We start from the raw sequence: 21,985 nt of genomic DNA, 5'->3' as shown, positions 1-21,985 counted from the left end.
GAGCTCGGTTCTTCTTTTCGTGCGACTGGGCGTGAACAGATGAATAACTCTGTGTTTGTGTGTTTAGCTCACACAACAGCAGCCCTCAGCCCCCAGGCCTATAAATAGTGATGTAATCCCGTTAGTGGCTTAGTCTACTTAGCAGACTCCATTTTGATGATTGGTAAATACGTCTTGTGCTGAACGAACAGACTCCACCGCTGCACTGATCAGGAAGCTGTCAGAGGGACTCCAGGGTTACACCAGTGTTTACTGTATATACACATCATTTCTAATTCATCTTAGTTTATTGTTTTTCCTTTCGACAACAGTGGGATGTGGTTTCATGATTTGTATTAATTTTTGCACAAAGGATTTAATCTGAATATTTAAAAGAAAAAAATAGTCTTAAACATTGTGGTCGACAGTCACAATGAATAGTGTATATGGTATAAATAAACCTCTCCCCGCAGTGTCATTCGTACGGGGATGTAGCTCAGTGGTAGAGCGCATGCTTTGCATGTATGAGGCCCCGGGTTCAATCCCCGGCATCTCCACTCTTTTCCTCTTTTCCTTCTCACACGTCAAACTGTAGAAGTTACTTTTAAACGTTACTTTTTACAAACATACGTAAATAAAACTGTGCATTTAGTTGTAGTTTATTCCTCGTTTCGCTGAATTAAATAATCTGGAAACATGTTTACAACAGAGACTGAACAGCAAAGTACATATATTCACACTGTACACATTTTGTTTACACTGTAGACATTCGTGTTATACATTTAAATATATATATTTTTATATGTATTATATTTCTTTAAAGCAGTAACTTTATACTTTGTGTTTTATTCTGGGCTCTAGTATTTTGGGCTGTTTTTGTTGCCGTCGGGCGCCTTGTGTTGACGTCACAGCCCTAGCAACCCTGTGCAGCGGCCGGTAACTAAGGCTGTGTTGTCATCGAGGCAGATGCAGCGCGGAATCAAAGGCAACTCCGCCAAACAGCGTGAGATCAAAGGCAACTCCGCCAAACAGTGCGAGATCAACGGCAACTCTGCCGAACAGTGTGAGATCAAAGACTGGTTCTGCTACCACCGGAAGTGCCTCCACGAGCGGCCACGATCTGAGCTTGTTTACTTGGAGAGCCAGCTAGCTGTTAGCTGTTAGCTGAAGAGGAGCCAACGACTCCTCTGAGGCTCAGGTCGGATTCTCACCTGGACGAGGAAGTAGAACACAACCAGGATGCAACTGAAGCATCTGCAGACGCTGCTGACCCCGCAGGTACGTTCAGAGACAAAGTGAGCTCATGCTAATGCTACAGAGCAAAAAGTAACCATGAGAACTGCAGCGAAACAACTACGAGCCTTCGTCAGACTCGCTTTGAAACGACTGAACTGACTCTCTGTTAAGTTTGTTTAGCAACAGGATTCCTACCACACATAATCCGAGTTTCTAATTTGTCAATGTTCTCCCAGTGCATCACTTTGTTTTTCCAGGTTTGAAACTGTGTAAATTGGGCAAACTGGTGCACGTAGTTTGGGACAAAACAAAAAGGTTCTGACACTCTGAAAGTTGTGTTTTTGTTATTTCAGAATTTAGTTCACATTACCCTCATCATGCAAAACATATTTTATTTGATTTCCATCTTCCACACACACAGGTTCAACCTCTCTAAACCTTTTTTGTCAGTTTCAGATTATGGCCTAAATATTCAGATATTAACTTTGTAGATTGTGGTCACTCTATGCCTCTTTGTGGTTGTTTCACGTCTTGTTGTGGTCGCTCTGTGCCTCTTTGTGGTTGTTTCACGTCTTGTTGTGGTCGCTCTGTGCCTCTTTGTGGTTGTTTCACATCTTGTTGTGGTCGCTCTGTGCCTCTTTGTGGTTGTTTCACGTCTTGTTGTGGTCGCTCTATGCCTCTTTGTGGTTGTTTCACGTGTTGTTGTGGTTGCTCTGTGCCTCTTTGTGGTTGTTTCACATCTTGTTGTGGTCGCTCTGTGCATCTTTGTGGTTGTTTCACGTGTTGTTGTGGTCGCTCTATGCCTCTTTGTGGTTGTTTCACGTGTTGTTGTGGTCGCTCTATGCCTCTTTGTGGTTGTTTCACGTGTTCTTGTGGTCGCTCTGTGCCTCTTTGTGGTTGTATTTGTTTCATATGAAGTAGAAGCTCCAGCCCCAGGTTGCCGTTGACCCTTTGTCCTGCCTGTCTTGTCCACTCGTCCGTCTTTGTCATCGTCGGCTGGTTGTATGACCTCTATCTCGTTGTCTTCTCTGCACCTTGAAGGAGGGAGCTGCCAAGGTGACGTGCATGGCCTGGGCACCGAACAACAGCAGGCTAGCCGTGTGCACGGTGGACAGGGTGGTGCTGCTCTATGATGAGCAAGGAGAGAGAAGAGACAAGTTCTCCACCAAACCTGTGGACTCCAAGGTGAGAGACGTCAGGCTACATCACGTCAGGGTCTCCGTGAAACCCTCACAGCTATGAAAGACTTCATAATACACAATGCTCACATTGATCATCATCAGCGTCTGCTCATATAACCGTTATTTAACAATGGTTTTTTTTACTCAGTACGGGAAACAAAGCTATGTCGTCAATGACATGGCGTTTTCACCGGACTCCACCAAAATCGCCATCGGCCAGTCGGACAACATCGTCTTTGTCTACAGGATCGGAGAGGATTGGTAAGTTCCTTTCGACTGATTCAACTTTTCATATTAAACCTGATTTTGTTCTGTGTGTCAGACACATTTTCAATCGATGGTCTCTTCTCCTGTAGGGGTGACAAGAAAGCCATCTGCCACAAGTTTGTTCAGACAGTAAGTAAACATACACACATTTACTTATTTAGTATTTTCACTGATGTCCTCTTGCTTCTTATCTTATCTTATCTTATCTTATCTTATCTTATCTTATCTCAGAGTGCTGTGACCTGCCTGCTCTGGCCTGCAGAACATGTCATAGTTTATGGTTTGACTGATGGAAAGGTAAGTCAGTAACACGTCCATTCCCCTCGTAAGAAACCAGAAAACTTTAATAATGTTTTTATTTCCATTTTGTGACATTTTCTTTCTCCTCTTTCCGTAGGTTCGTCTCGCGAATACTCAGACGAACAAGTCGTCCACGCTGTACCGCACCGAGTCCTGTGTCATCTCCCTGGCTCCCAAGTAAACACATGAATCATGTTCATGTAGAAGCGAGACCAGCTAGCATGGGGTCGGATGTTTTTCTTTTACCAAGTTATAACTAACATCTCTGTTGGGTTTCAGTGTGACTGGTAGCGGCTTCCTGTCGGGTCATGCTAACGGGACAGTAGCTCGCTTCTTCTTTGATAAAGTCCCTGGGGAGTCCCAGGTACCCGCAGCCTCACACATTCTATATTTACCTTGTATCATATGCTCAACATACTGGATTCCATTTGCATATTTCTTTAATTAAAACACTTTATAATTAGATATCTCCCTGTATTCCTCTTGTAGTCCCCTTGTTTTCTCGTCTGAACTCACCTCCACTGTGACTCTTACGCAGGGCGAGCTGTTGAAACACCCGTGCCCCCCCTACGCCCTGGCCTGGGGGGCAAACAGCATCATGGTGGGCGGCTGTGACAAGAAGGTGGTGGCCTACGACCGAGAGGGTCACATCCTGCAGACCTTCGACTACAGCCGCGACCAGAGTGAGAAGGAGTTCACCGTCGCCGCCACCAGCCCCAGCGGACAGTCGGCTGTGTTCGGCAGCTACGACCGGTCGGTCCACTGAAAGGGACATTCTTTTATTTAATATTTAAACATTGAGCCACATCTCAATGTCTGCTTAAATCAAAGGGGCTCACAGATCGTTTGTTTAATGTTTTTCAGAGTGCGGGTGTTTAACTGGGATCCCAGGAGAAGTGTGTGGGCCGAGGGCAACCCTAAAGAGATTCGCAACATGTACACGGTCACCAGCTTGGCCTGGAAGAAAGACGGATCCCGTCTCTGTGCGGTAAATCTGTCTTAACCCTAACCCTTACTACACTTCATTCCTAAGATATCAAGTGATGTGAAGCAAGGCTAAATCTCAAGAGTGCATTTTTTTTTTGTGTGTATTTGTTTGATTGTGTGTGTCTCTTCAGGGAACCCTGTGTGGAGGGGTGGAGCTTTTAGATTGCTGCCTGCGAAGAGCCAACTATAAGAACAAGTTTGAGCTGACCTACGTGGGCCTGAGCCAGGTACAGACAGAAACTTGCTCGGCCAGTCATTCGAAATGTTTTGTTCAGTTTGTCTTCACAAATTCTCGTTCCCCCACCCCCCCCCCCCCCTCCCCCGCCTCCAGGTGATCGTGAGGAACCTCTCCACAGGAACCCAGGTGGTCCTGAAGTCCGAGTACGGTTATGAGATCGGAGACGTGAAGATCATGGGAAAGGATCGTTACTTCGTGGCTCACACGTCTGACACTCTCCTGCTGAGGGACCTGCAGACCAGTAACTCCAGTGAGGTCGGACTTCTCTGCTTCTTTTACACCTCCTCTCGAAACTGATTCAAACTGGTTCCTTTGTGACAGATACTGATGACTCCCTCTTTCCTTCAGGTGCCCTGGCCCAGTTCTGGAGGAAACGAAAAGTTCTTCTTTGAAAATGAAACGGTGAGTGAACAGGAAACAGAGATTGTGAGACTGTTTTTAAATGATCTCCTAGAACCACAGTTCTTCACCAGAGCTCCTTTACCACTCCACCTCTTCAGCTGCCACCCTGTGTGTTTTACCATGATCCATGTGCTTTGCAGGTGTGCATGATCTTTAATGCCGGGGAGCTGAGTCTGGTGGAGTACAACAACAACGACATCCTGGGATCCGTCCGAACCGAGTTCATGAACCCTCATCTCATCAGGTGGGTCCAGTCCTGGTTGTGTTCTGAACCAGTAGTGCCAGTGGGTTTTGTCGTGGGCCAGTTTTACAGGGTTTCCCTTCGTCCCTCTGAGTGGAAGACACACAAATGAATACATGATGTTGTTTGAGATGTAAATGGGATTAATTAGCATACAGGTGATGACTGGTCAGACATCTCCCTACTCCCATTGCTTACCCCACCTTTATCACCTTTTTTAATAAAAGTTCAAGATTATCTGTTTTCAGCTCTAAGACAACTGGTTAGAAGTTAAATTGAATTTAGATAAATCCTTACTTCCATCGTCTGTATCATTATTAAGTTTTATAGTGGATCTCAGGAGACACAGTGCACCTGCCTCTCCATCTCTTCCTACACCAACTTTCTAAATAATCCAAATCAACAGTGAAGTATCTAAGAACAAGTCCATGAAGCAGTTGGACCACAGTCAGCCATCAGTCCAGATCACGTGTGTTTCCTCTACTGTCCATTAGATGGGTGCATTGAGCTGCGTAGCGGTCGGTGCAGTGAGGCTGTAGACGAGTCTGTGAGACACTCGTCCATGTTGATGTGTTCAGACCTGTCAGACCTGTCAGGACTGACGGCCCCTCAGTGACTCACTAATGGTCAGCGCCTGTTGAGCAGGTGTCACAGCGCCCTGACGGCTCCTCGCCTCTGGCTGCTCACCCTCATCTCCAGGTGCATCCTGGGAGATGAACAGCCTCAGTTTTTTTCAGCTCTCTTCTAAAAGTGTTTGTGTGTTCGTGTGTCCAGTGTCCGAATAAATGAGAGGAAGCAGAAAGGAGTCCAGGACAACAAGAAGCTGGCGTATCTGATCGACCTGAAAACCATCGCTATCGGTAAGAAGAAATGAGAAGAACCAGCAAGAAGGAGTCGCTGCTTGTTGAGTTTTAACCAACAACATTACAACCCAACACAAGTTAACATCAAAATAAAATCCACACCAACAAAAGAATAAATCCTAAAATAAATTTGGGGTATCTGGCACAAACTCTGCAACGTTTTTATCTTAAAAAAGCAGCTTTAATAAAATCTAAGCTTTAATACAAAATCCCACATCCAAAAGTCAGTAGACAAACTCATGACCTCACACAACTAGATCCCAAATATATATTGAGAGAAACTTCTCCCACTCTCGAAAAGAATCATGGTTAATTATAGAATTTTAATTTCATACGTGGCCACACTGTCGCTGCTCCATTAACCCAATGCTCCCCCCCACTTCCCAGTGGACCTGGCCGGAGGCTACAATCTGGGAACCATCAGCCACGACTCCAAGATTGACTGGCTGGAGCTTAATGAGACCGGACGCAAACTGTTGTTCAGGGACAAGAAGCTGCAGGTGAGAATGAAGCGTCAGCACGAGTGTGGACAGGAGGGCGGAGCCCAGAGGAGGATCTGTGAGGTGGTGTGATATCAAACCCTGTCGGAGGTGGAGTAAGGTCTAAAGACATCATGGCTTGGAAGTGAACATGGTTTTTTAGTCAAATAAATATTTTTATATTCCAAAGGAAACATTATTTGAGAAGAGGTATGAATATGGGAGCAGTTGTGTGTGTGTGTCGGTTGTGAGTGGCAGGAAGGTGTGTTGTCAGTTGTTGCCCTGCGGTGATTATGTGTGAGTCCCGGGGCAGAGACATGTCCATCTCTGGTAGTTGTGAGTCTCTCAGTGGTGTTAAAGGGTTTGCTGCACCTGAATGGAACATGAGGACATGAAGACATGAGGACATGAGGACATGAGGACATGAGGACATGAGGTGATCACTAGGAAGCGATAACTTTGTGGGACAGGACGTCTTTCCAACTCAGTTTAGAAAATGCTGTAAATTATCTTCAGCTCAGTTGTATGAAAATTGGTTTGTGTAACATCACAGCCGTGTGTTAAGTGGTTGGAAACATAATTCAGTGTCAACCAATCAGTGACAATATGAGCAAAAAAATTCAAACTATTTCATTCTCCTCCAGAAAGAGCCGATAAAAAAACTGCAGTTTTATATTAACTGCTTCGTTAATTTAAAGTCGCTTTCATGTGAACTTATCAACAGGCGGCTCCTCCTCACTGAATTAAAAGTTGGCTGAGCTCCGGGGCCAAACTGGAGACAGAGCATTATTAAAAACGTGTGGGGGGGGCCGATATTAAGGAAGCTGATTACAGCAGCGGGCGGTGTCTCATGCACACACACACACATACACACACACACACACACACACACACACACATACTAAGTGCTGCGGCAGCCACTGCAGCTTTTAGAATCTACATAATCTCAACTGAGTGTTCACGTGGCCCGGGTGGAAATGAATCCACTTTCTACGAGACCTTAAACCACGATGTAAACTGTCGAGGTCCTGGACAGAGAATAAGAATAAATCTGTCTTTCTTATATTAACAGGAAAAAACAAAAGAGCATAAACGTGTCTCCATCCTGCGAGTGGTATCGCTCCAGCTCTTCTGTACCAGGTGGTGTAGAGGTGGAGATCCTGATCCTTTGTCTCTCTGTGCTCGCTCCTCCTCAGCTCCACCTGTACGACATCGAGTCCGGACACAAGGCCACGCTGCTGAGCTTCTGCCCGTACGTCCAGTGGGTGCCGGGCAGCGATGTGGTGGTGGCACAGAACCGGGGAAACCTTTGCATCTGGTACAACATCGACAGCCCCAAGAGCATCACCATGTTCCCCATCAAGGTGAGAACCTGTGGAGACATCTCTCTACATGAAGTCTACTGGAAGGGAACAAGTTTATGACTTCACAAGAAAACAGCAGCTGCACAACGTTCCTCAGGATTCTCTTAAGAGACTAAAAGTGACTTAGTCCCACTTTCCCGACTGTGCCTCTTCCTCAGGGGGACATCGTGGATCTGGAGAGAGTTGAAGGAAAGACGGACGTGATCGTGATGGAGGGCGTCAACACGGTGTCCTACACGCTGGACGAAGGCCTCATTGAGTTTGATACGGCTGTCGATGATGGAGACTATGACAGGTGAGTTCAGAGCAACAGAAACCTTGTTAACGGTCACAGGTTCGATGCCCCAGGGATTCTCCAGCTCTCCCCCGTAGGCAGGGAGACGTGATCCATCCATCCCTTTGGGTTTTCTGCATGCTCATGTTTCTGTGTCTGTCTGTGTCTCTGCAGAGCGCGAGCTTTCCTCGAGACTCTGGAGGTGTCACCAGAGTCTGAAGCCATGTGGAGGAAGCTCAGCAGACTGGCTCTGAATGCACGGCAGCTCCACATCGCAGAGAGGTCAGCAACACACACACACACACACACACACACACACACACACACACACACACACACACACACACACACACACACACCCTCACTCAAAGTCCTTTCAAACTAACGTTAGTGCCTCTGAGTTAATTACATTCTTTATCAGTCTTCATTGTAACTGCGACTTATCTTTTGGGCCTGGAGAGAATGAAGAACAACAAGGGCACCTTCCTGACCTGGAATGAAACACACACACACACACACACACACACACACACACACACACACACATACACATACACACACGTACACAAAGCTGCGTCCTCGTCTGACCTCCTCCTCAAACTTCATTAATCATCTGAAACGTTTATTTTTTATTTTAATTTCTATCATAAGCATTCTCTCTCTCTGTCTCTATCTCTATCTCTCTCTCTCTTTCTCTCCATCTTTATTTCTCTCTGTTTTGAGAAACTTTTCAAATTTAAATTCTCTGTCATTAATAATGCATATTCCGTTCGTTAGGCCTCGGCTTGATTTGCATAACTGCTGAAATCGGGGAGAGAAACGATTTTGTCTGGAGAGGATCATGTTAATGAGGGCGGGAAGTGAGAAAGAGTCGCACAGAGTTTTATATATATATATATATTTAAACTTTTCTTATTTCCATGACTTGTTCATTAACCTGATGCAACTGTTCAGAGGGAGTTGCTCATGAAGAGCCTGAGTCTCTTCACTCTGCAGCGAATCCAAAGGCTAATGAGACAAACGCTCTAATTTATCTCTGTTCATTAAGTGAACGGCTTTTCAAAGTGTTTCCTTCAACCTTCACTGCAGTCGATGTTTCCTTCGTTGTGTTTCTTCCTCTCTAATCTTTCTCTCCTGCTAAATCATTTGCTCTCTCTCTCTCTCTCTCTCTCTCTCTCTCTCTGTTTGTCTTTGTAGGTGTTTCGCTGCACTGGGCGACGTCTCCACACTTCGCTTCCTGCACCAAACCAACCAGATTGCAGACAAGGTGTCCAGGGAGATGGTTCGTTTTCTAACCCTCAGCACACCCCCACCCTGACACCCCCACCCTGACCAAACACATACCAGTTAAGAGGGTGGTGCTGATAATCAATATTCCACACAGTCGCTTTAAATCTGCCAATTTTCACTCAGCAAATCCTGAATAATTAACTATTTGCTTTAAAGATGTAGGCTTCTCGTGGTGGGAATAGAAAAGCGTCTCCACTGGAATCAATATTCACTTGGTGGATTATGAGTGATTGCTTTTAAATGTACATAAGGAAGTTACGCCAACTCTATTTTCGCTGTTTGTACAAAGTGAGAACTCAGTGTGTGTGTGTGTGTGTGTGTGTTTGTGTGTGTTTGTGTCTTTTTGTGAGAAGGACGGAGATGGGACGTTGTTCTACCAGGTCCAGGCCAACATGGCCATGCTGGACAAAGACTTTGAACTGGCGGAGGGACACTACACGGAGCAGGTCAGTCACACAACATGATTACCCAGCATCACACTGTACAGGTTGTATTTGTGGTTATAAATACTCCTTCAGATTGAAGTCACGTGTTTTCCTGTTTTGTGCAGAATGCTGTGGATGAAGCCATCGAGATGTACCAGGAGCTGCACATGTGGGACGACTGCATCGCTGTGGCTAAAGCCAAGGTGACAGGGATTCTCTGACTCGACTCCACATGAGCTGCGAAGTCCCGCCTTCTTCTTCTTCTGAAGATGTTTGACCTCAGCGTAATTTAGATCGGACCCCAAAACAAGTTTCAATAATAAATCATCTGTCAAATATCAGAAAACTGATTTCAAAAAGACCTCTCAAAGTGACATCCTCATAATTCTTATTTTCAGCCCATACTAAACATAACTTTAGTTATCGTCTAAATCAGAGGTCTTCAACAGGGGGTCCACGACCCCCAGGGGGTCCGTGGAGGTACTGCAGGGCGGGCGCGAAATGTTTGGTTGATTAGACAATTTTTATATTTTTTATATTTTTTTATTTATTTTCCACAAATTTAAATATTTTAAATACACATTGACATGCATCTTACATATGGAGAGGCTGATTTGACCCTCTGCCTGGAAACCTCCATCCGTCCAAGGTTAGATAAGTTGTGTGCTACCCATCATGGTCCGACTTCTCACTGATGTGGGAGTGTGTGTGCCATCAACAGATGGCTTGAGGATTCACTGTCTCTTCTACATGTATGTCTAAAACAAAAACATGAATATATGAACCCGGGTTATATTTGAATAGCTTAGTATTGAATGCACAATAACAAGGTAGCTATGTTTATTTATGGCACTAGGCCCAGTTTAATATAAAACACAATTTAAACAATATATATAGTAGGGGGTCTCTGCTCCATCTCTCCACCAGAGAAAATGTTGAAGACCCCATATCTAAATTATGAATCATCGATGGTGTTTCAAGCATTTTACCTTATGTAGAAACTTAAATGGATCCAAAATGGCTGCAGGGTCACCCGGAGCTGGACACCTTGCGTGGGAACTATTACCAGTGGTTGACGGAGACGGGTCAGGATGAGAAGGCCGGCGAGCTGAAGGAGAGTCAGGGCGACGTCCAGGGGGCGATCAACCTCTACATGAAGGCCGGGCTCCCGGCTAAAGCTGCCCGCCTCGCCATCAGCCAGCCGGAGGTCAGCAACGACACCGGCAGCCGCATCGCCGCCGGGCTGATCAGAGGAGAGTTTCATGAGAGGGTAAGAGGATTTAAATCTCAATCTTTATCATTTATACGTTGTTTCCTACACTTACTCTTCACCTTTTCATTGTGAATTGTTGTTTAATGTCCCCAATATCTGAATTAGTGGAAATGATTGGATTTCCCCTCTGTCTTCTAAAGGCCGGGGACATGTTTGAGAGGATCGGGAACAACCAGAGAGCGTTGGAGTGCTACTGCAAAGGAGGCGCCTTCAGAAAAGGTAAATCAGCAGTTCTGCCGCTTGTCTATTTCCCTTCAACAAATACAATCTGTGTTTCTTTACATATTTGCAAAGAAGCGAATGACGTTTCTCCTCCGTGCTCCCTGTAGCGGTGGAGCTGGCTCGTCTCGCCTTCCCTGCCAAGGTGGTGAAACTGGAGGAGGACTGGGGGGACTGCCTGGTCCAGCAGAAACAGATGGACGCCGCCATCAACCACTTCATTGAAGCCGGGTATGTGGTGCAGAGGAGGGATGGAGAGAGAGAGAGGACGGAGAAGACAAACACATGGACAGATGGACGGACAGATTGTAAAAAACACAATCCAACAGAGATGACCCACAACTCTTTAAATCAGCAAAAAAGAGATTTAGATGAGACGTCTTTAAATATGGCGAAAGTTGTGTCCCAGAAAATACTAAAATAGAGAGAGGTAGTCTGCAGCCAGAGGAAAGAGGAAAGAGGAAAGAGGAAAGAGGAAAGAGGAGAGAGGAGAGAGGAGAGGAGAGAGAGGAGAGAGAGGAGAGAGAGGAGAGAGAGGAGAGAGAGGAGAGAGAGGAAAGAGAGGAGAGAGGAGAGAGGAGAGAGGAGAGAGGAAAGAGGAGAGAGGGGAGAGAGAGAGAGAGGAGAGAGGAAAGAGGAGAAAGGAGAGAGAGAGCGAGAGAGAGAGCGAGGGACTGGGGAAAGTTTTATTTCAGCACAGTCAGACTTATGAAATAACCCTAACCTATGAAATCATCTTATTTATAATAACCGCTGATAATAAATAATAGGCAAATAAAAATCATCATCTTTATGGTCGAGTAGCAGCAGCAGATCTGTAACCTGCAGCTCTGGAGTCACAAATATCTGCAGGATTATAACTTTATTAATTATAACTTCCCAAGCGAAGCCGAACAGTTCACACGTTTGTATTAATATCTCCTCGTCTCCTCAGCTGCTCCCTGAAGGCCATCGAGGCGGCCATCACAGCTCGCCAGTGGAAGAAGGCGCTCTACATCCTGGAGCAGCAGGAGGACTCAGCGGTCGGGAAGTACTACGTGAGGATCGCTCAGTACTACGCCTCCGTGCAGGAATATGAGGTGAGACAGCGGGAACAAGGAAGTTGTGTCTATAAGATATTCATCAAGTACCAGAAGAAGAAGTGAGCATTACGCAGAAAGGCCCAAATCGAACGGATGGTTCTGCTTTACAATACGTGTACACGTTTTTTTAGGGATGAGGAAAAACAACACTAACGTAACACAACTCTGCTACGCTACTACACTATATGAACAGTATGTACAAACAAAAATGACACAAACTACAATAAATTACACCGCTATATTAACAACAAAGTAAAGTCGTTTAGAAGAAGTTGCAGTGGTTTATGGGATATGTAGTTCCTCTGCCTCTATTTCTGTTTTCCAATAATTTATTCGAACTGAATCAAATGTTTTATGTTTTTGATTCATGTTGTCGCTGCTCGACCTGGTTGCAGGCTTTAAATTCTTTTTATAAGGATTTTCTAAAACGTCAATAGAGAATTTGAACATGAAGTTTCCTTCCTGAACCAGAGTCGTTCTAAAAGCAGACGCTCCCTCACGGTGCGGAGCAGTTTCATCTTATCTTAGCTTCGCCTATAATGATGTGTTATACTTTTTATGGGTTTATTTTGTTTTTTCTTTCCCATTTTTCCAATACCTCAATCCATGAGATGCATGTTAGTCGTGGTAACTTCTCTGAGTCTGAGTTTTCCTGTGTATTCGGTCTAAATGCTGACACACGTCTTCAGGAGGTTTGTTCCCTGATCAACACACAGGCCTGGGGGACGATGTGGGCAGTGACATTGTGCCACTGGCTCGTGCTTTTGGCAGATCTCTCAGGGACATATACGGTCACACATGAGACACACAGACGCACACACACAGACACACACACTGCTAAATTAAAGTGGGAGCTCAGGATCCACTTGGTGGCGTCTCTGTGGAGCAGCGTGGGCCGTTTGCTCGAGGTGCGTTGGCGAAAATGACAAGTCGGACGGTTTTAAAAATAGTTCACCAAAAATACAGGACGGAAGAGAAAGAGAGAAATCTGGTATGGATACAAAGCGGAGGGAAGAGGCAGAGAGATGATAGCTCAGTGTGCCCTTCGTATTCGGATGAGCTCAGCTCAGCCAAACAGCCTCCGCACACTGCCAGCCTCTGAAAATAGCAGCAGGCTATTCTCGTCTGTTTGCTCCATGGGCATATTCACAGAAAGTAATTAAGATAACAAGCTCTTTGCTCTCCAACTCAGGGACGATGCAGGAAAGTGAAAACTAAAACAATGAAGGAGGGCGCGTGCCTTCAGTGGAAACATTAACCATGACTAAACTTTTTATTGAATCAGAAGGAACCAGCAGCACAGACGCTGTGGTTCCAAGGTGGAGCTCAATGGAAAGCTTCTGCCTCCAGGTTCCATCTGCACAATTCCTTCATATCTTCTCTGAATACATTACTTATGATTGACAAGGTGATTGTGTGATTTCAAAATCAAAGAGCAGTTATATAATTTAGTTTACAGCTCAAGAAGCAGCGTCTCTTCAACTCAAACTAAAACACTCAGTAGAACTCAGACCTCGAGTTCCATCCGTCTCCTTAAGAAACCACAGGTCAACTCACTGGATCCAGATTCTCATCTTGTTTTCTAACAGCAGGTTTTGTGTGTTCTGTGTGTTTGATGGCCTGTAGGTGGCAGAGCAACTGTTTGTGAAAGGAGGTCAAATAAAAGAGGCGGTGGAGATGTTCACCACAGCAGGACGCTGGGAGGAGGCTCATAAGGTCGGTGTGGAACACAAACACACAATGTGTAGAATCAATTAACTGATCTGAGTTGAAACTGACTCCAAGGCCTGAAAATCAATTCAACCTTTGAGAGAAATCTCCAAATTCATTACTTTTCATCTCCTGCACATCAGATTTAATAATGATGTGTTGCGATGATAAGTATGTTTGACAAAAGAAGTGTGTCCGTGTGCAGTTGGCAGTGAAGTGCATGACCGAGGAGGAAGTGGTGGCTCAGTACGTGAGCAGAGCTCAGGAGCTGGAGGGAGACGGGAAGTTCAAAGAGGCCGAGCGGTAAGTGCTCGTCTGTGTGTTGATATTTATATCGTTTGTGTCGTCACCGGCGGCTCGAGGCTGGAAAATGGAGTCGAGTGAAACCGACTGTGAAGAAATCTGTGACCTGAGATCCAGAGAAACAACAGAAACACATCAGACTGTTGGAAAGGAGATGATTCCGTTATTTCAAGACCGATTCACTAAAGCTTCTCAATTCTCATAACATCCTTCTCCAATGTTTTCTGTTGTGAGGTGGAACGTCAGGTATCTCATGTGTGTGTCGGTGTGTGTCTGTGTCGGTGTGTGCATACAGGCTGTTTACCACCGTGAACCAGCCGGACCTCGCCATCACCATGTACAAGAAGAACCGCATGTTCGATGATGTGATTCGCATGGTGGCCAAGCATCACCCCGACCTGCTGAGCGAGACCCACCTGCTCCTGGCCAAGGTACGGCACACTGCGCTCCACCGGATTCGATCCACCGGTCCCCAGGAGGTCTCAGTGGTGCATTGCACATACGTGTGTTCATGTATGTTGATATGTAACATGTAACTGTTTCCCGTAGGAGTTTGAGGCCGAGTCCTGGTTCTCAGAGGCCGAGCATCACTTCATCGAGGCTCAAGACATGAAAGCTGCCGTCAACATGTACCGAGTGCACGACATGTGGGAGGAGGCTTACAGGGTACACACACACACTCACACACACACACACACACACACACACACACACACACACACACACACACTCACACTCATACACACACACACACACACACTCACACTCATACACACACTCCCTCTGCTGCTTCTGTGTGGTTGTGTGTTCGATCACACCGGTGGCGATCTGAATAAATACTGTGCTTTTTTTCCCCTGTGCCGCGTGTGACAGGTGGCTAAGAGTCACGGAGGAGGCGGGCTCCAGAAGCAGGTGGCCTACCTGTGGGCCCGGAGCCTGGGGGGGGAGGCGGCCGTCAAACTGCTCAACAAGTTCGGCCTCCTGGAAAACGGCATCGAGACCGCGTTGAATAACTTGTGAGCTGCGACACAACAAACACAACACAACATGTAACAGGACGACAACCAGAGCGGAGCACGTGCTGGCTTTAAGGAGCTGAGATATATTATGTGTATATAAATCACACAGTAAGTTCTGGATCATGGATTCTCTGCTCTGGCTCTTGTCTCCAGCTCGTTTGACTTTGCCTTGGACTTGGCCCGACTCGCTTGTAAAGAGAAGATTCCTGAGATCCACCTCAAACACGGCATGTACCTGGAAGACGAGGTAAACCCCCCCCGTTTAAAATCCATTCTGATTTAAAGTCTATTTTCCTTAGTGGCCTTGAGTTGACAAACATTCTTAATCGTAAATATTGTTAATTAAGAATTCCTCCATGGTTTCGTTTCCCAGGGAAAGTTTCCTGAAGCCGAGAACGAGTTCATCAAAGGAGGAAAACCCAAAGAAGCTGTTTCCATGTGAGTCCTGAGGACGATGATCAGAGATCTCTGACGCTCAACTTGTTCAAAGTTCCTGTTCCTACTTTAAGCACCAGGCTTTCAGGAGAATCATGAGTTCACTTCCCTGGGACTTGAAGCTCATGTGTCTGAACCCTGTTCCAGGTACGTCCACAACAAGGACTGGGCCAGCGCGCAGCGGGTGGCCGAGGGCTTCGATCCAGAGAGCGTGTCTGAGATCCTGGTCGGCCAAGCCAAGTCCTGCTTTGAACAGAAAGACTTCCAGAAGGCCGAGGGCTTCCTGCTCCGAGCCCAGAGACCCGAGCTGGCCGTCAACTACTACAAGGTAAACAAAGAAACTTTACGACAGGGACTCGTGATGTTGTCATATTCCAAATCACATGTTCTACTGTTTTTGTGTTTCTCAGGAAGCTGATATGTGGAGTGATGCCATGCGCATCTGTAAGGAGTACCTCCCCTTCAAGCTGTCCGCGCTCCAGGAGGAGTACGAGAGGGAGTCCTCCAAAAAAGGAGTCCGGTGAGATTCCAGTTTATCTGCTGAGCTGCAGGCAGCCGCTGGAACCTGTTATCGTCTCAGCAGAAGCCAAACGCCTCGTTAACGTGATTCATAATGAGGAATCATAAGTTTGCTCCGTGCGGGACGTTACTGTGAGAGTGTGTTTCAGAATTTGTTGGCCTGTTAGGTTGTTCGGTTAGATTTCTCTCCGCTGCACTCACCCGCCAGAATAATCTATGCACAGAGAAGCGGTTTGATGCTTTATTAAACACACGCTCTTGTGTTGTTCCAAAACCGAAGCTCCCAGTAAGGAGAAGCTCGTTAGCCCAGTGAAACCAGCAGCTGGCAGCTCTTATCCTCCTCCCAGCGCTTCTCCCTCTTTAATGACCTGTGGGAGAAAACATCAAAAGTTGCCAGTGGAAACGGGCGATGAAGAGCGTTAAAGTGAGAAAACACTGAATTATTCCTCCGGAGTTCAGATCAGTTCAAGTGTGAGGATCCACAGTTTCTCTCCAGGAGCCAGTTTCCTGACAGACGAGGCTTCTAGAGACCGGAATCTGTCAAGAACAGAAATCTGGAACAAAAAGGTGGAGAAATAAATCATCTTTGAGGCGTTACACAGACAAAGAGAACCACAAGTTCCCCTCTTGTATTACAACACAACCAGAGGGGCTTTATGAAGCTACTGTTAAATTCACTGGATCACACACACTAATAAATACCAGTTTCTCTAAACTTCTACAAATCTATGAATAATCTCTGAGAAATCAAGGAAACTGTTCTTTTCCCATTACAAGCATCACTCCTGCTTTGTTTTATACATCTAACAGTGTGTGTGTGTGTGTGTGTCTGTGTGTGTGTCTGTGTGCGTTGCTGCTGCTTCCAGGGGGGTGGACAGTCTGCTGGAGCAGGCCAGGGAGTGGGAGCAGTCGGGGGAGCACTCCCGGGCCGTGGAGTGTTACCTGAAGGTGAAGGACGACTCCAACACGGAGCTGATGGTGAAGTGTTGGTTGAAGGTAACAGCAGCTCTCAGTTTCCTCTCTGATGAAAGTTGATTTCATATTTTAATATTCACGGGTCGAGATGAATCTGACGGGTCGTCACAATAAAACACAAAGAAAAGGAGGCGACCTGCAGCTGTCAATCAGATAAGACAAGCTGTCAATCCTACCGTAGGAAAGTGAATAAACAGAATCTGTAATTAGCTTCTACTTCTATCCAGCTCTGTGGTGGATGAATAGAAAGAGGAGATTACCCATGATGCTGCAGGAGGGGCGAAGGTCACTGTGTCACTAAATATCAATAGATCCTGTTCTGCTCGGAGCTCGGAGCTACAGAGCAAACACTGAGTTATTGACTCGAGCGCCGCGGAGATCAGATCATCTGAAATCTGAATGGTCCCTCGGACTGCCGGAGGAAAAGGTCAAGAGGTCGCGGAGATCGATGGCTTTTTGTTTTCTAGCCCCCTACTGGGAGTCTGAACGTTTGGCCTCCCAGTGGAGTTCGAGGGGGAAAGGGGTCGACAGGGATCAATAGTTCACTTCCTGTCGAGAGGCGGACGGCGCACGTTAGATTGTTATCATCAGTTTTAATGAAATCATGTTGTTTGACGTGTAGAGTTGAGTGTGTTTGTTGTTTTGCATGTGTGTGTTTTCCAGGCAGCAGAACTGTCCGTGAAGTTCCTGAGTGGAGATCGAGCGGTGGAGGTGATTCAGGTGGTCGGGCCGCGACTCGCACACCTGGGGAATTACAAAGCTGTGAGTGGAGACACACACACACACACACACACACACACACACTATAAATCTATAAGTCTTGTGTGGAACTACCTCTGATTTTTGTCGTTGATCATCTCCTGATTTTGTGTGTTTTTCATGATCCAGGCCGCCGAGCTGTATTTAAACATGGACTTGATCAAAGAGGCGATCGATGTGTTTATCGAGGGCAAAGAGTGGAACAAAGCCAAGAGAATCGCCAAGGAGCTGAAGCCCAGGTAGAAAACACACACACACAGACACACACACAGACACACAAACACACACATCTCTGATCCCTCGGAGTCTGTGCAGGTATGAAGAATACGTGGACCAGAAGTACAAAGAGCATCTCAAGAATCACGGCAAAGTGGATTCTGTGAGTAAAATCACACACAGTAATACTGTGTAATACTGTGTAATACTATATAATACTATACAATACTGTGTAATACTGTTTAATACTATATAATACTGTTTAATACTATATAATACTATACAATACTGTGTAATACTGTTTAATACTATATAATACTGTTTAATACTGTTTAATACTATATAATAACATACAATACTGTTTAATACTATTTAATACTGCGTAATACTGTATAATACTGTTTATTATGTTTAATACTAAATAAAACTGTTTAGTACTGAGTAATACTGTGTAATACTGTTTAATACTATATAATACTGTGTAATACTGTTTATTATGTTTAATACTATATAATACTGTGTAATACTTGTTTGTATGAACCTGTGCAGCTGGTGCATGTGGATCCGATGGCCGCTCTGGACCTGTACGTGAAACAAGGCCAGTGGGAGAAGTGTCTGAGCACAGCCTCCAAACAGGTACCGACCACATGATGCATCTGGATTCAAACGTTTCACAATCTCCTCTTCGCTCTGTCGACGTGTCACAAACCGCCTCCGTGTCAATCTGTGGGATTCGTCTTGTGTCTGGAATCCGTCTGAGCTCCTTGTCGTTGTCTCTGTGTTGTGTTCAGAACTTTAAGATCCTCCACAAGTACGTCGCTCTGTACGCCACCGACCTCATCAAGGAGGGCGACGCTCCGGCGGCTCTGCAGCTCTACCTGCAGCACGGGGTGCCGCCCAACCCGCAGGTACACACACACGCTTGTGTTGCTTTTACAACACAACCACACTAAAACTAAAGAGATGAAGCTTAATGCATTTCAACCTTTTTAACTCATCAGAACTTTAACATCTACAATCGTCTGTTCCTGGATCTGATCAACCTGCCGGACACCGACCGGCCGGAGTCGTACCGCATGTGGGCCGACCTCCGCAACTTCCTCCTGCAGCTGGTGCGTCACAACACAATCATGTTTCACGCTCAGACAGGGGGGGGCGAGTTCAAACTCCAACCTGTTCATGTTCTTCTCATGTGGATCTCAGAGCGAGAACGTGTCCAAGTCGGCCAAGGCCAACTCCCCGGCTCACGAGGACTTCAGCCAGATGCTGCTCATCGCTCACTACTACGCTGCACGGGCCGCCGCCAGAGGAGTGGAGCAGCTGGTACACACAGAAACACAAATACACAAGAACACAACAACACAACAACACAGAAACACAGAAACACAGAAACACCAGAACACAAGAACACAGAAACACCAGAACACAATAACACAGAAACACAGAAACACAAGAACACAATAACACAGAAACACAAATACACAAGAACACAACAACACAACAACACAAGAACACAGAGACACAAGAACACAGAAACACAAATACACAAGAACACAAGAACACAGAAACACAAGAACACAGAAACACAAGAACACAATAACACAGAAACACAGAAACACAGAAACACAAGAACACAAGAACACAATAACACAGAAACACAAATACACAAGAACACAAGAACACAGAAACACAGAAAGGCTCAGAGAGGATTTCAGGAAGCCTCATTCTTCCTGTTCACCTGCTTCTTGGTATTTCAATGAGCACAATCACATTGATCCTGAACTCCACTAGCACAGGTCCTGTTTATGTTCTTCTGTGAGTTTGTTTGTTGGTTTATTTGTTGTGTATCTGTAACAGGACACTCGTGTGTGTTCTCAGGTCAGCGTAGCAGCCAAGCTGTCCACGTCTCTGCTGCGTCACACTGAGCTCATTCCTGCAGACAAAGCTTTCTACGAGGCCGGTCTGTTCTGCAAGGTGAGTCCAACCTCTTCCTCCACAGCTCGGGCTCAGTGGACGTTGTCTTCTGCATCACAGGAAGTTCAAATCACAAGATGAGAATCAAAGATCAGTTTGATGTGATGTTTTCTTTTCCTTGCAGGCCGCCGGCTGGGAGACGATGTCCTTCATCTTCCTCAACCACTTCATGGATCTGTGTGATGTGAGTGTCACAGCTTCATTAAATCCATATGATTCAGATCGACTCAGTTTCTAGAGGCTACAGAGCCTCAGAGGAGGAACCTGTCCTCATCTCTCATTGGTTGATTCCTGTCTCCAGGCTATTGAAGAGGGGACGGTGGACGACCTCAACTACTCGGACTTCCGCGACACAGACATCCCAGTGGAAGTTCCAGTTCCCACCAAGCTCTGCATCAACGTACGTCTTTGTCTCCGTTCACCAGACACACACATCGTCAGGGACTGTGGTCCGACCGTGAGCTGTCCATCAGAAACACTGCTCACTGACAACATGGTGTTTCATGTGGGTGTGTGTGTGTGTGTCTGCAGGAAGCTCAGCGGGAGGAGATCCGTAACCTGCTGCTGTCGGCCTGCATGGATCACACCAAGCAGCTTCTGCCCCGAGACGAGAGGAACTCGTACGTGGCGTCGCTGGTGGACGCAAACACCGGCCAGCGCTCGCTGCCCTGTGTCCTCACAGGTAACACACACACACACACACACACACACACACACACAGGACTATAATGTTCCCACTTTGATGCTTGAACACATCCCCTCCTGGTCTTCCTGCCTCCAGGCTACCCGGTCCTGAGCAACGGGATCAACTTCTCGGCTGTGGGCAAAACGGCGAACAAGGACGACTGGGACAAATTCAACATGGCCACCAAGGTGAGGACAGACGAGGAGACGTCTTTTAATGTCCCAGAACCAAGATGACGTGTTTTGTTCAGGTTCCGATGAAAAGAAAGAAACTCAGGAGGCTGACATCTGCTGTTTTATATATTTTTAACTTGGATAATGTTTACCCTTGATTATTCAGTTAAATGATTAATTGATGATTGGTTCTTCCTGCTCTGATGTTTAATCTGCATTCTGATTGGTCGCTGTTTGTGTTGCTCCCCCCCCCCCGCAGACCACTCACAGTCCAGAGTGTCAGGACGTCATCAAGTTCATCGGGCGGTGGTGCGGCGGCCTGCCCTCCTTCCACTGACCTCTGCTGCTCCCGCTGCAGTTCTCTCCTCCACCTCTTCTGTGAGGTTTGAACCTTCTCTATCCGTCCGTCCATTTTCTCTCTTTATTGAGTCTGTTGAAAAATTATAATACTGAAAAAACAAATTCCTCTGCTGCTTTCTGTTTCTCTCTCAGGACGACGTGGCTGAATCCAAAGGTTTCTTTGGATTGGTACTGAGCCGACAGAGGAACTAATTTGTGTGTGTGTATAGTGTGTGTGTGTGTGAGCGCGTGCTTCAGAGTTTATTGTGTGTTTAATATGTAAATGTATTTTGTTACATAAAGTTTAAATTTAAACATCGTGCCTTTATCACGTGATGCTTGATGATGTTTGTTCATCTCATGAATTTAAAACATCTCATTAAAACAGTTTGAAATCAGGTTCATATCAAATAACCACCTGAATACAGAACGACTGATGAGGTCATTCCTACTGTCTAGAAACCAGATATCAACTCTCTCTGTTTAATCCTTTTAAACTTTATAACCTGCTGGTAACACTGGGAAATTATATTCAAACTGGTTTTTAATTTACATAGAGATTTAAGGTGTCTGTTTTCTTACATATACTGTATGTTTTCTTTTTATATAGATGTTTAGGTTTTTACATGCAGACTTTTAAGTGTTTGGATTTTTGTTTGTATAGATTTTTAGATTGAATGTATTTCAAATATATTTTTACATACACACTTTGTGTTGGTGATAAACAGTGCAGATATAAAAAGGTACGTAAACAAATTTCAGTTCATTTCTATGTTTC

At 45.7% G+C, this 21,985-nt stretch overlaps 1 protein-coding gene and 1 non-coding gene across 3 annotated transcripts; both read left to right on the top strand.

Moving 5' to 3' along the window:
• The first annotated feature begins 464 nt into the window (after positions 1-464).
• trnaa-ugc (transfer RNA alanine (anticodon UGC)) lies at positions 465-536 on the top strand. The gene has a single exon. It is a non-coding gene; the product is annotated as a tRNA-Ala (tRNA).
• Positions 537-922: 386 nt separating this feature from the next.
• ift172 (intraflagellar transport 172) lies at positions 923-21,963 on the top strand. Of its 2 annotated transcripts, none has more exons than XM_062411327.1 (49): positions 923-1,257; positions 2,257-2,400; positions 2,545-2,657; positions 2,753-2,792; positions 2,895-2,960; positions 3,061-3,140; positions 3,243-3,327; positions 3,502-3,716; positions 3,828-3,951; positions 4,082-4,177; positions 4,282-4,443; positions 4,537-4,590; positions 4,731-4,834; positions 5,606-5,691; positions 6,082-6,194; positions 7,370-7,537; positions 7,696-7,832; positions 7,986-8,093; positions 9,009-9,093; positions 9,455-9,547; positions 9,652-9,729; positions 10,554-10,796; positions 10,940-11,018; positions 11,129-11,249; positions 11,953-12,097; positions 13,727-13,816; positions 14,016-14,113; positions 14,409-14,544; positions 14,663-14,779; positions 14,987-15,129; positions 15,286-15,379; positions 15,506-15,570; positions 15,715-15,895; positions 15,978-16,087; positions 16,953-17,082; positions 17,725-17,823; positions 17,950-18,059; positions 18,136-18,199; positions 18,586-18,672; positions 18,828-18,944; positions 19,038-19,148; positions 19,240-19,359; positions 19,915-20,010; positions 20,135-20,194; positions 20,312-20,410; positions 20,542-20,692; positions 20,792-20,883; positions 21,128-21,246; positions 21,361-21,963. In XM_062411327.1, exons 1-48 carry the CDS (start codon positions 1,219-1,221, stop codon positions 21,203-21,205), a joined length of 5,226 nt encoding a protein of 1,741 aa, XP_062267311.1. In that variant the 5' UTR covers positions 923-1,218; the 3' UTR covers positions 21,206-21,246; positions 21,361-21,963. The 2 variants fall into 2 exon arrangements, with proteins under 2 accessions (XP_062267311.1, XP_062267310.1); XM_062411326.1 differs by having other exon boundaries at positions 21,128-21,251.
• The last annotated feature ends 22 nt before the right edge of the window (positions 21,964-21,985 follow it).

Source organism: Platichthys flesus, chromosome 18 (assembly GCF_949316205.1).
Source record: "Platichthys flesus chromosome 18, fPlaFle2.1, whole genome shotgun sequence".
NCBI lineage: Eukaryota > Metazoa > Chordata > Actinopteri > Pleuronectiformes > Pleuronectidae > Platichthys > Platichthys flesus.
The sequence above is the reverse complement of the archived record's forward strand: the minus strand, read 5'-3'. Positions and strand labels throughout refer to the sequence as shown.

Excerpts from the sequence above, each read along its gene's own strand:
- ift172 (XM_062411327.1), top strand. The coding sequence starts at position 1,219 with ATGCAACTGAAGCATCTGCAGACGCTGCTGACCCCGCAG. Across the intron at positions 3,328-3,501 it reads AAGTCCCTGGGGAGTCCCAG|GGCGAGCTGTTGAAACACCC; the intron begins GTACCCGCAGCC and ends ACTCTTACGCAG. Across the intron at positions 20,884-21,127 it reads AATTCAACATGGCCACCAAG|ACCACTCACAGTCCAGAGTG; the intron begins GTGAGGACAGAC and ends CCCCCCCCGCAG.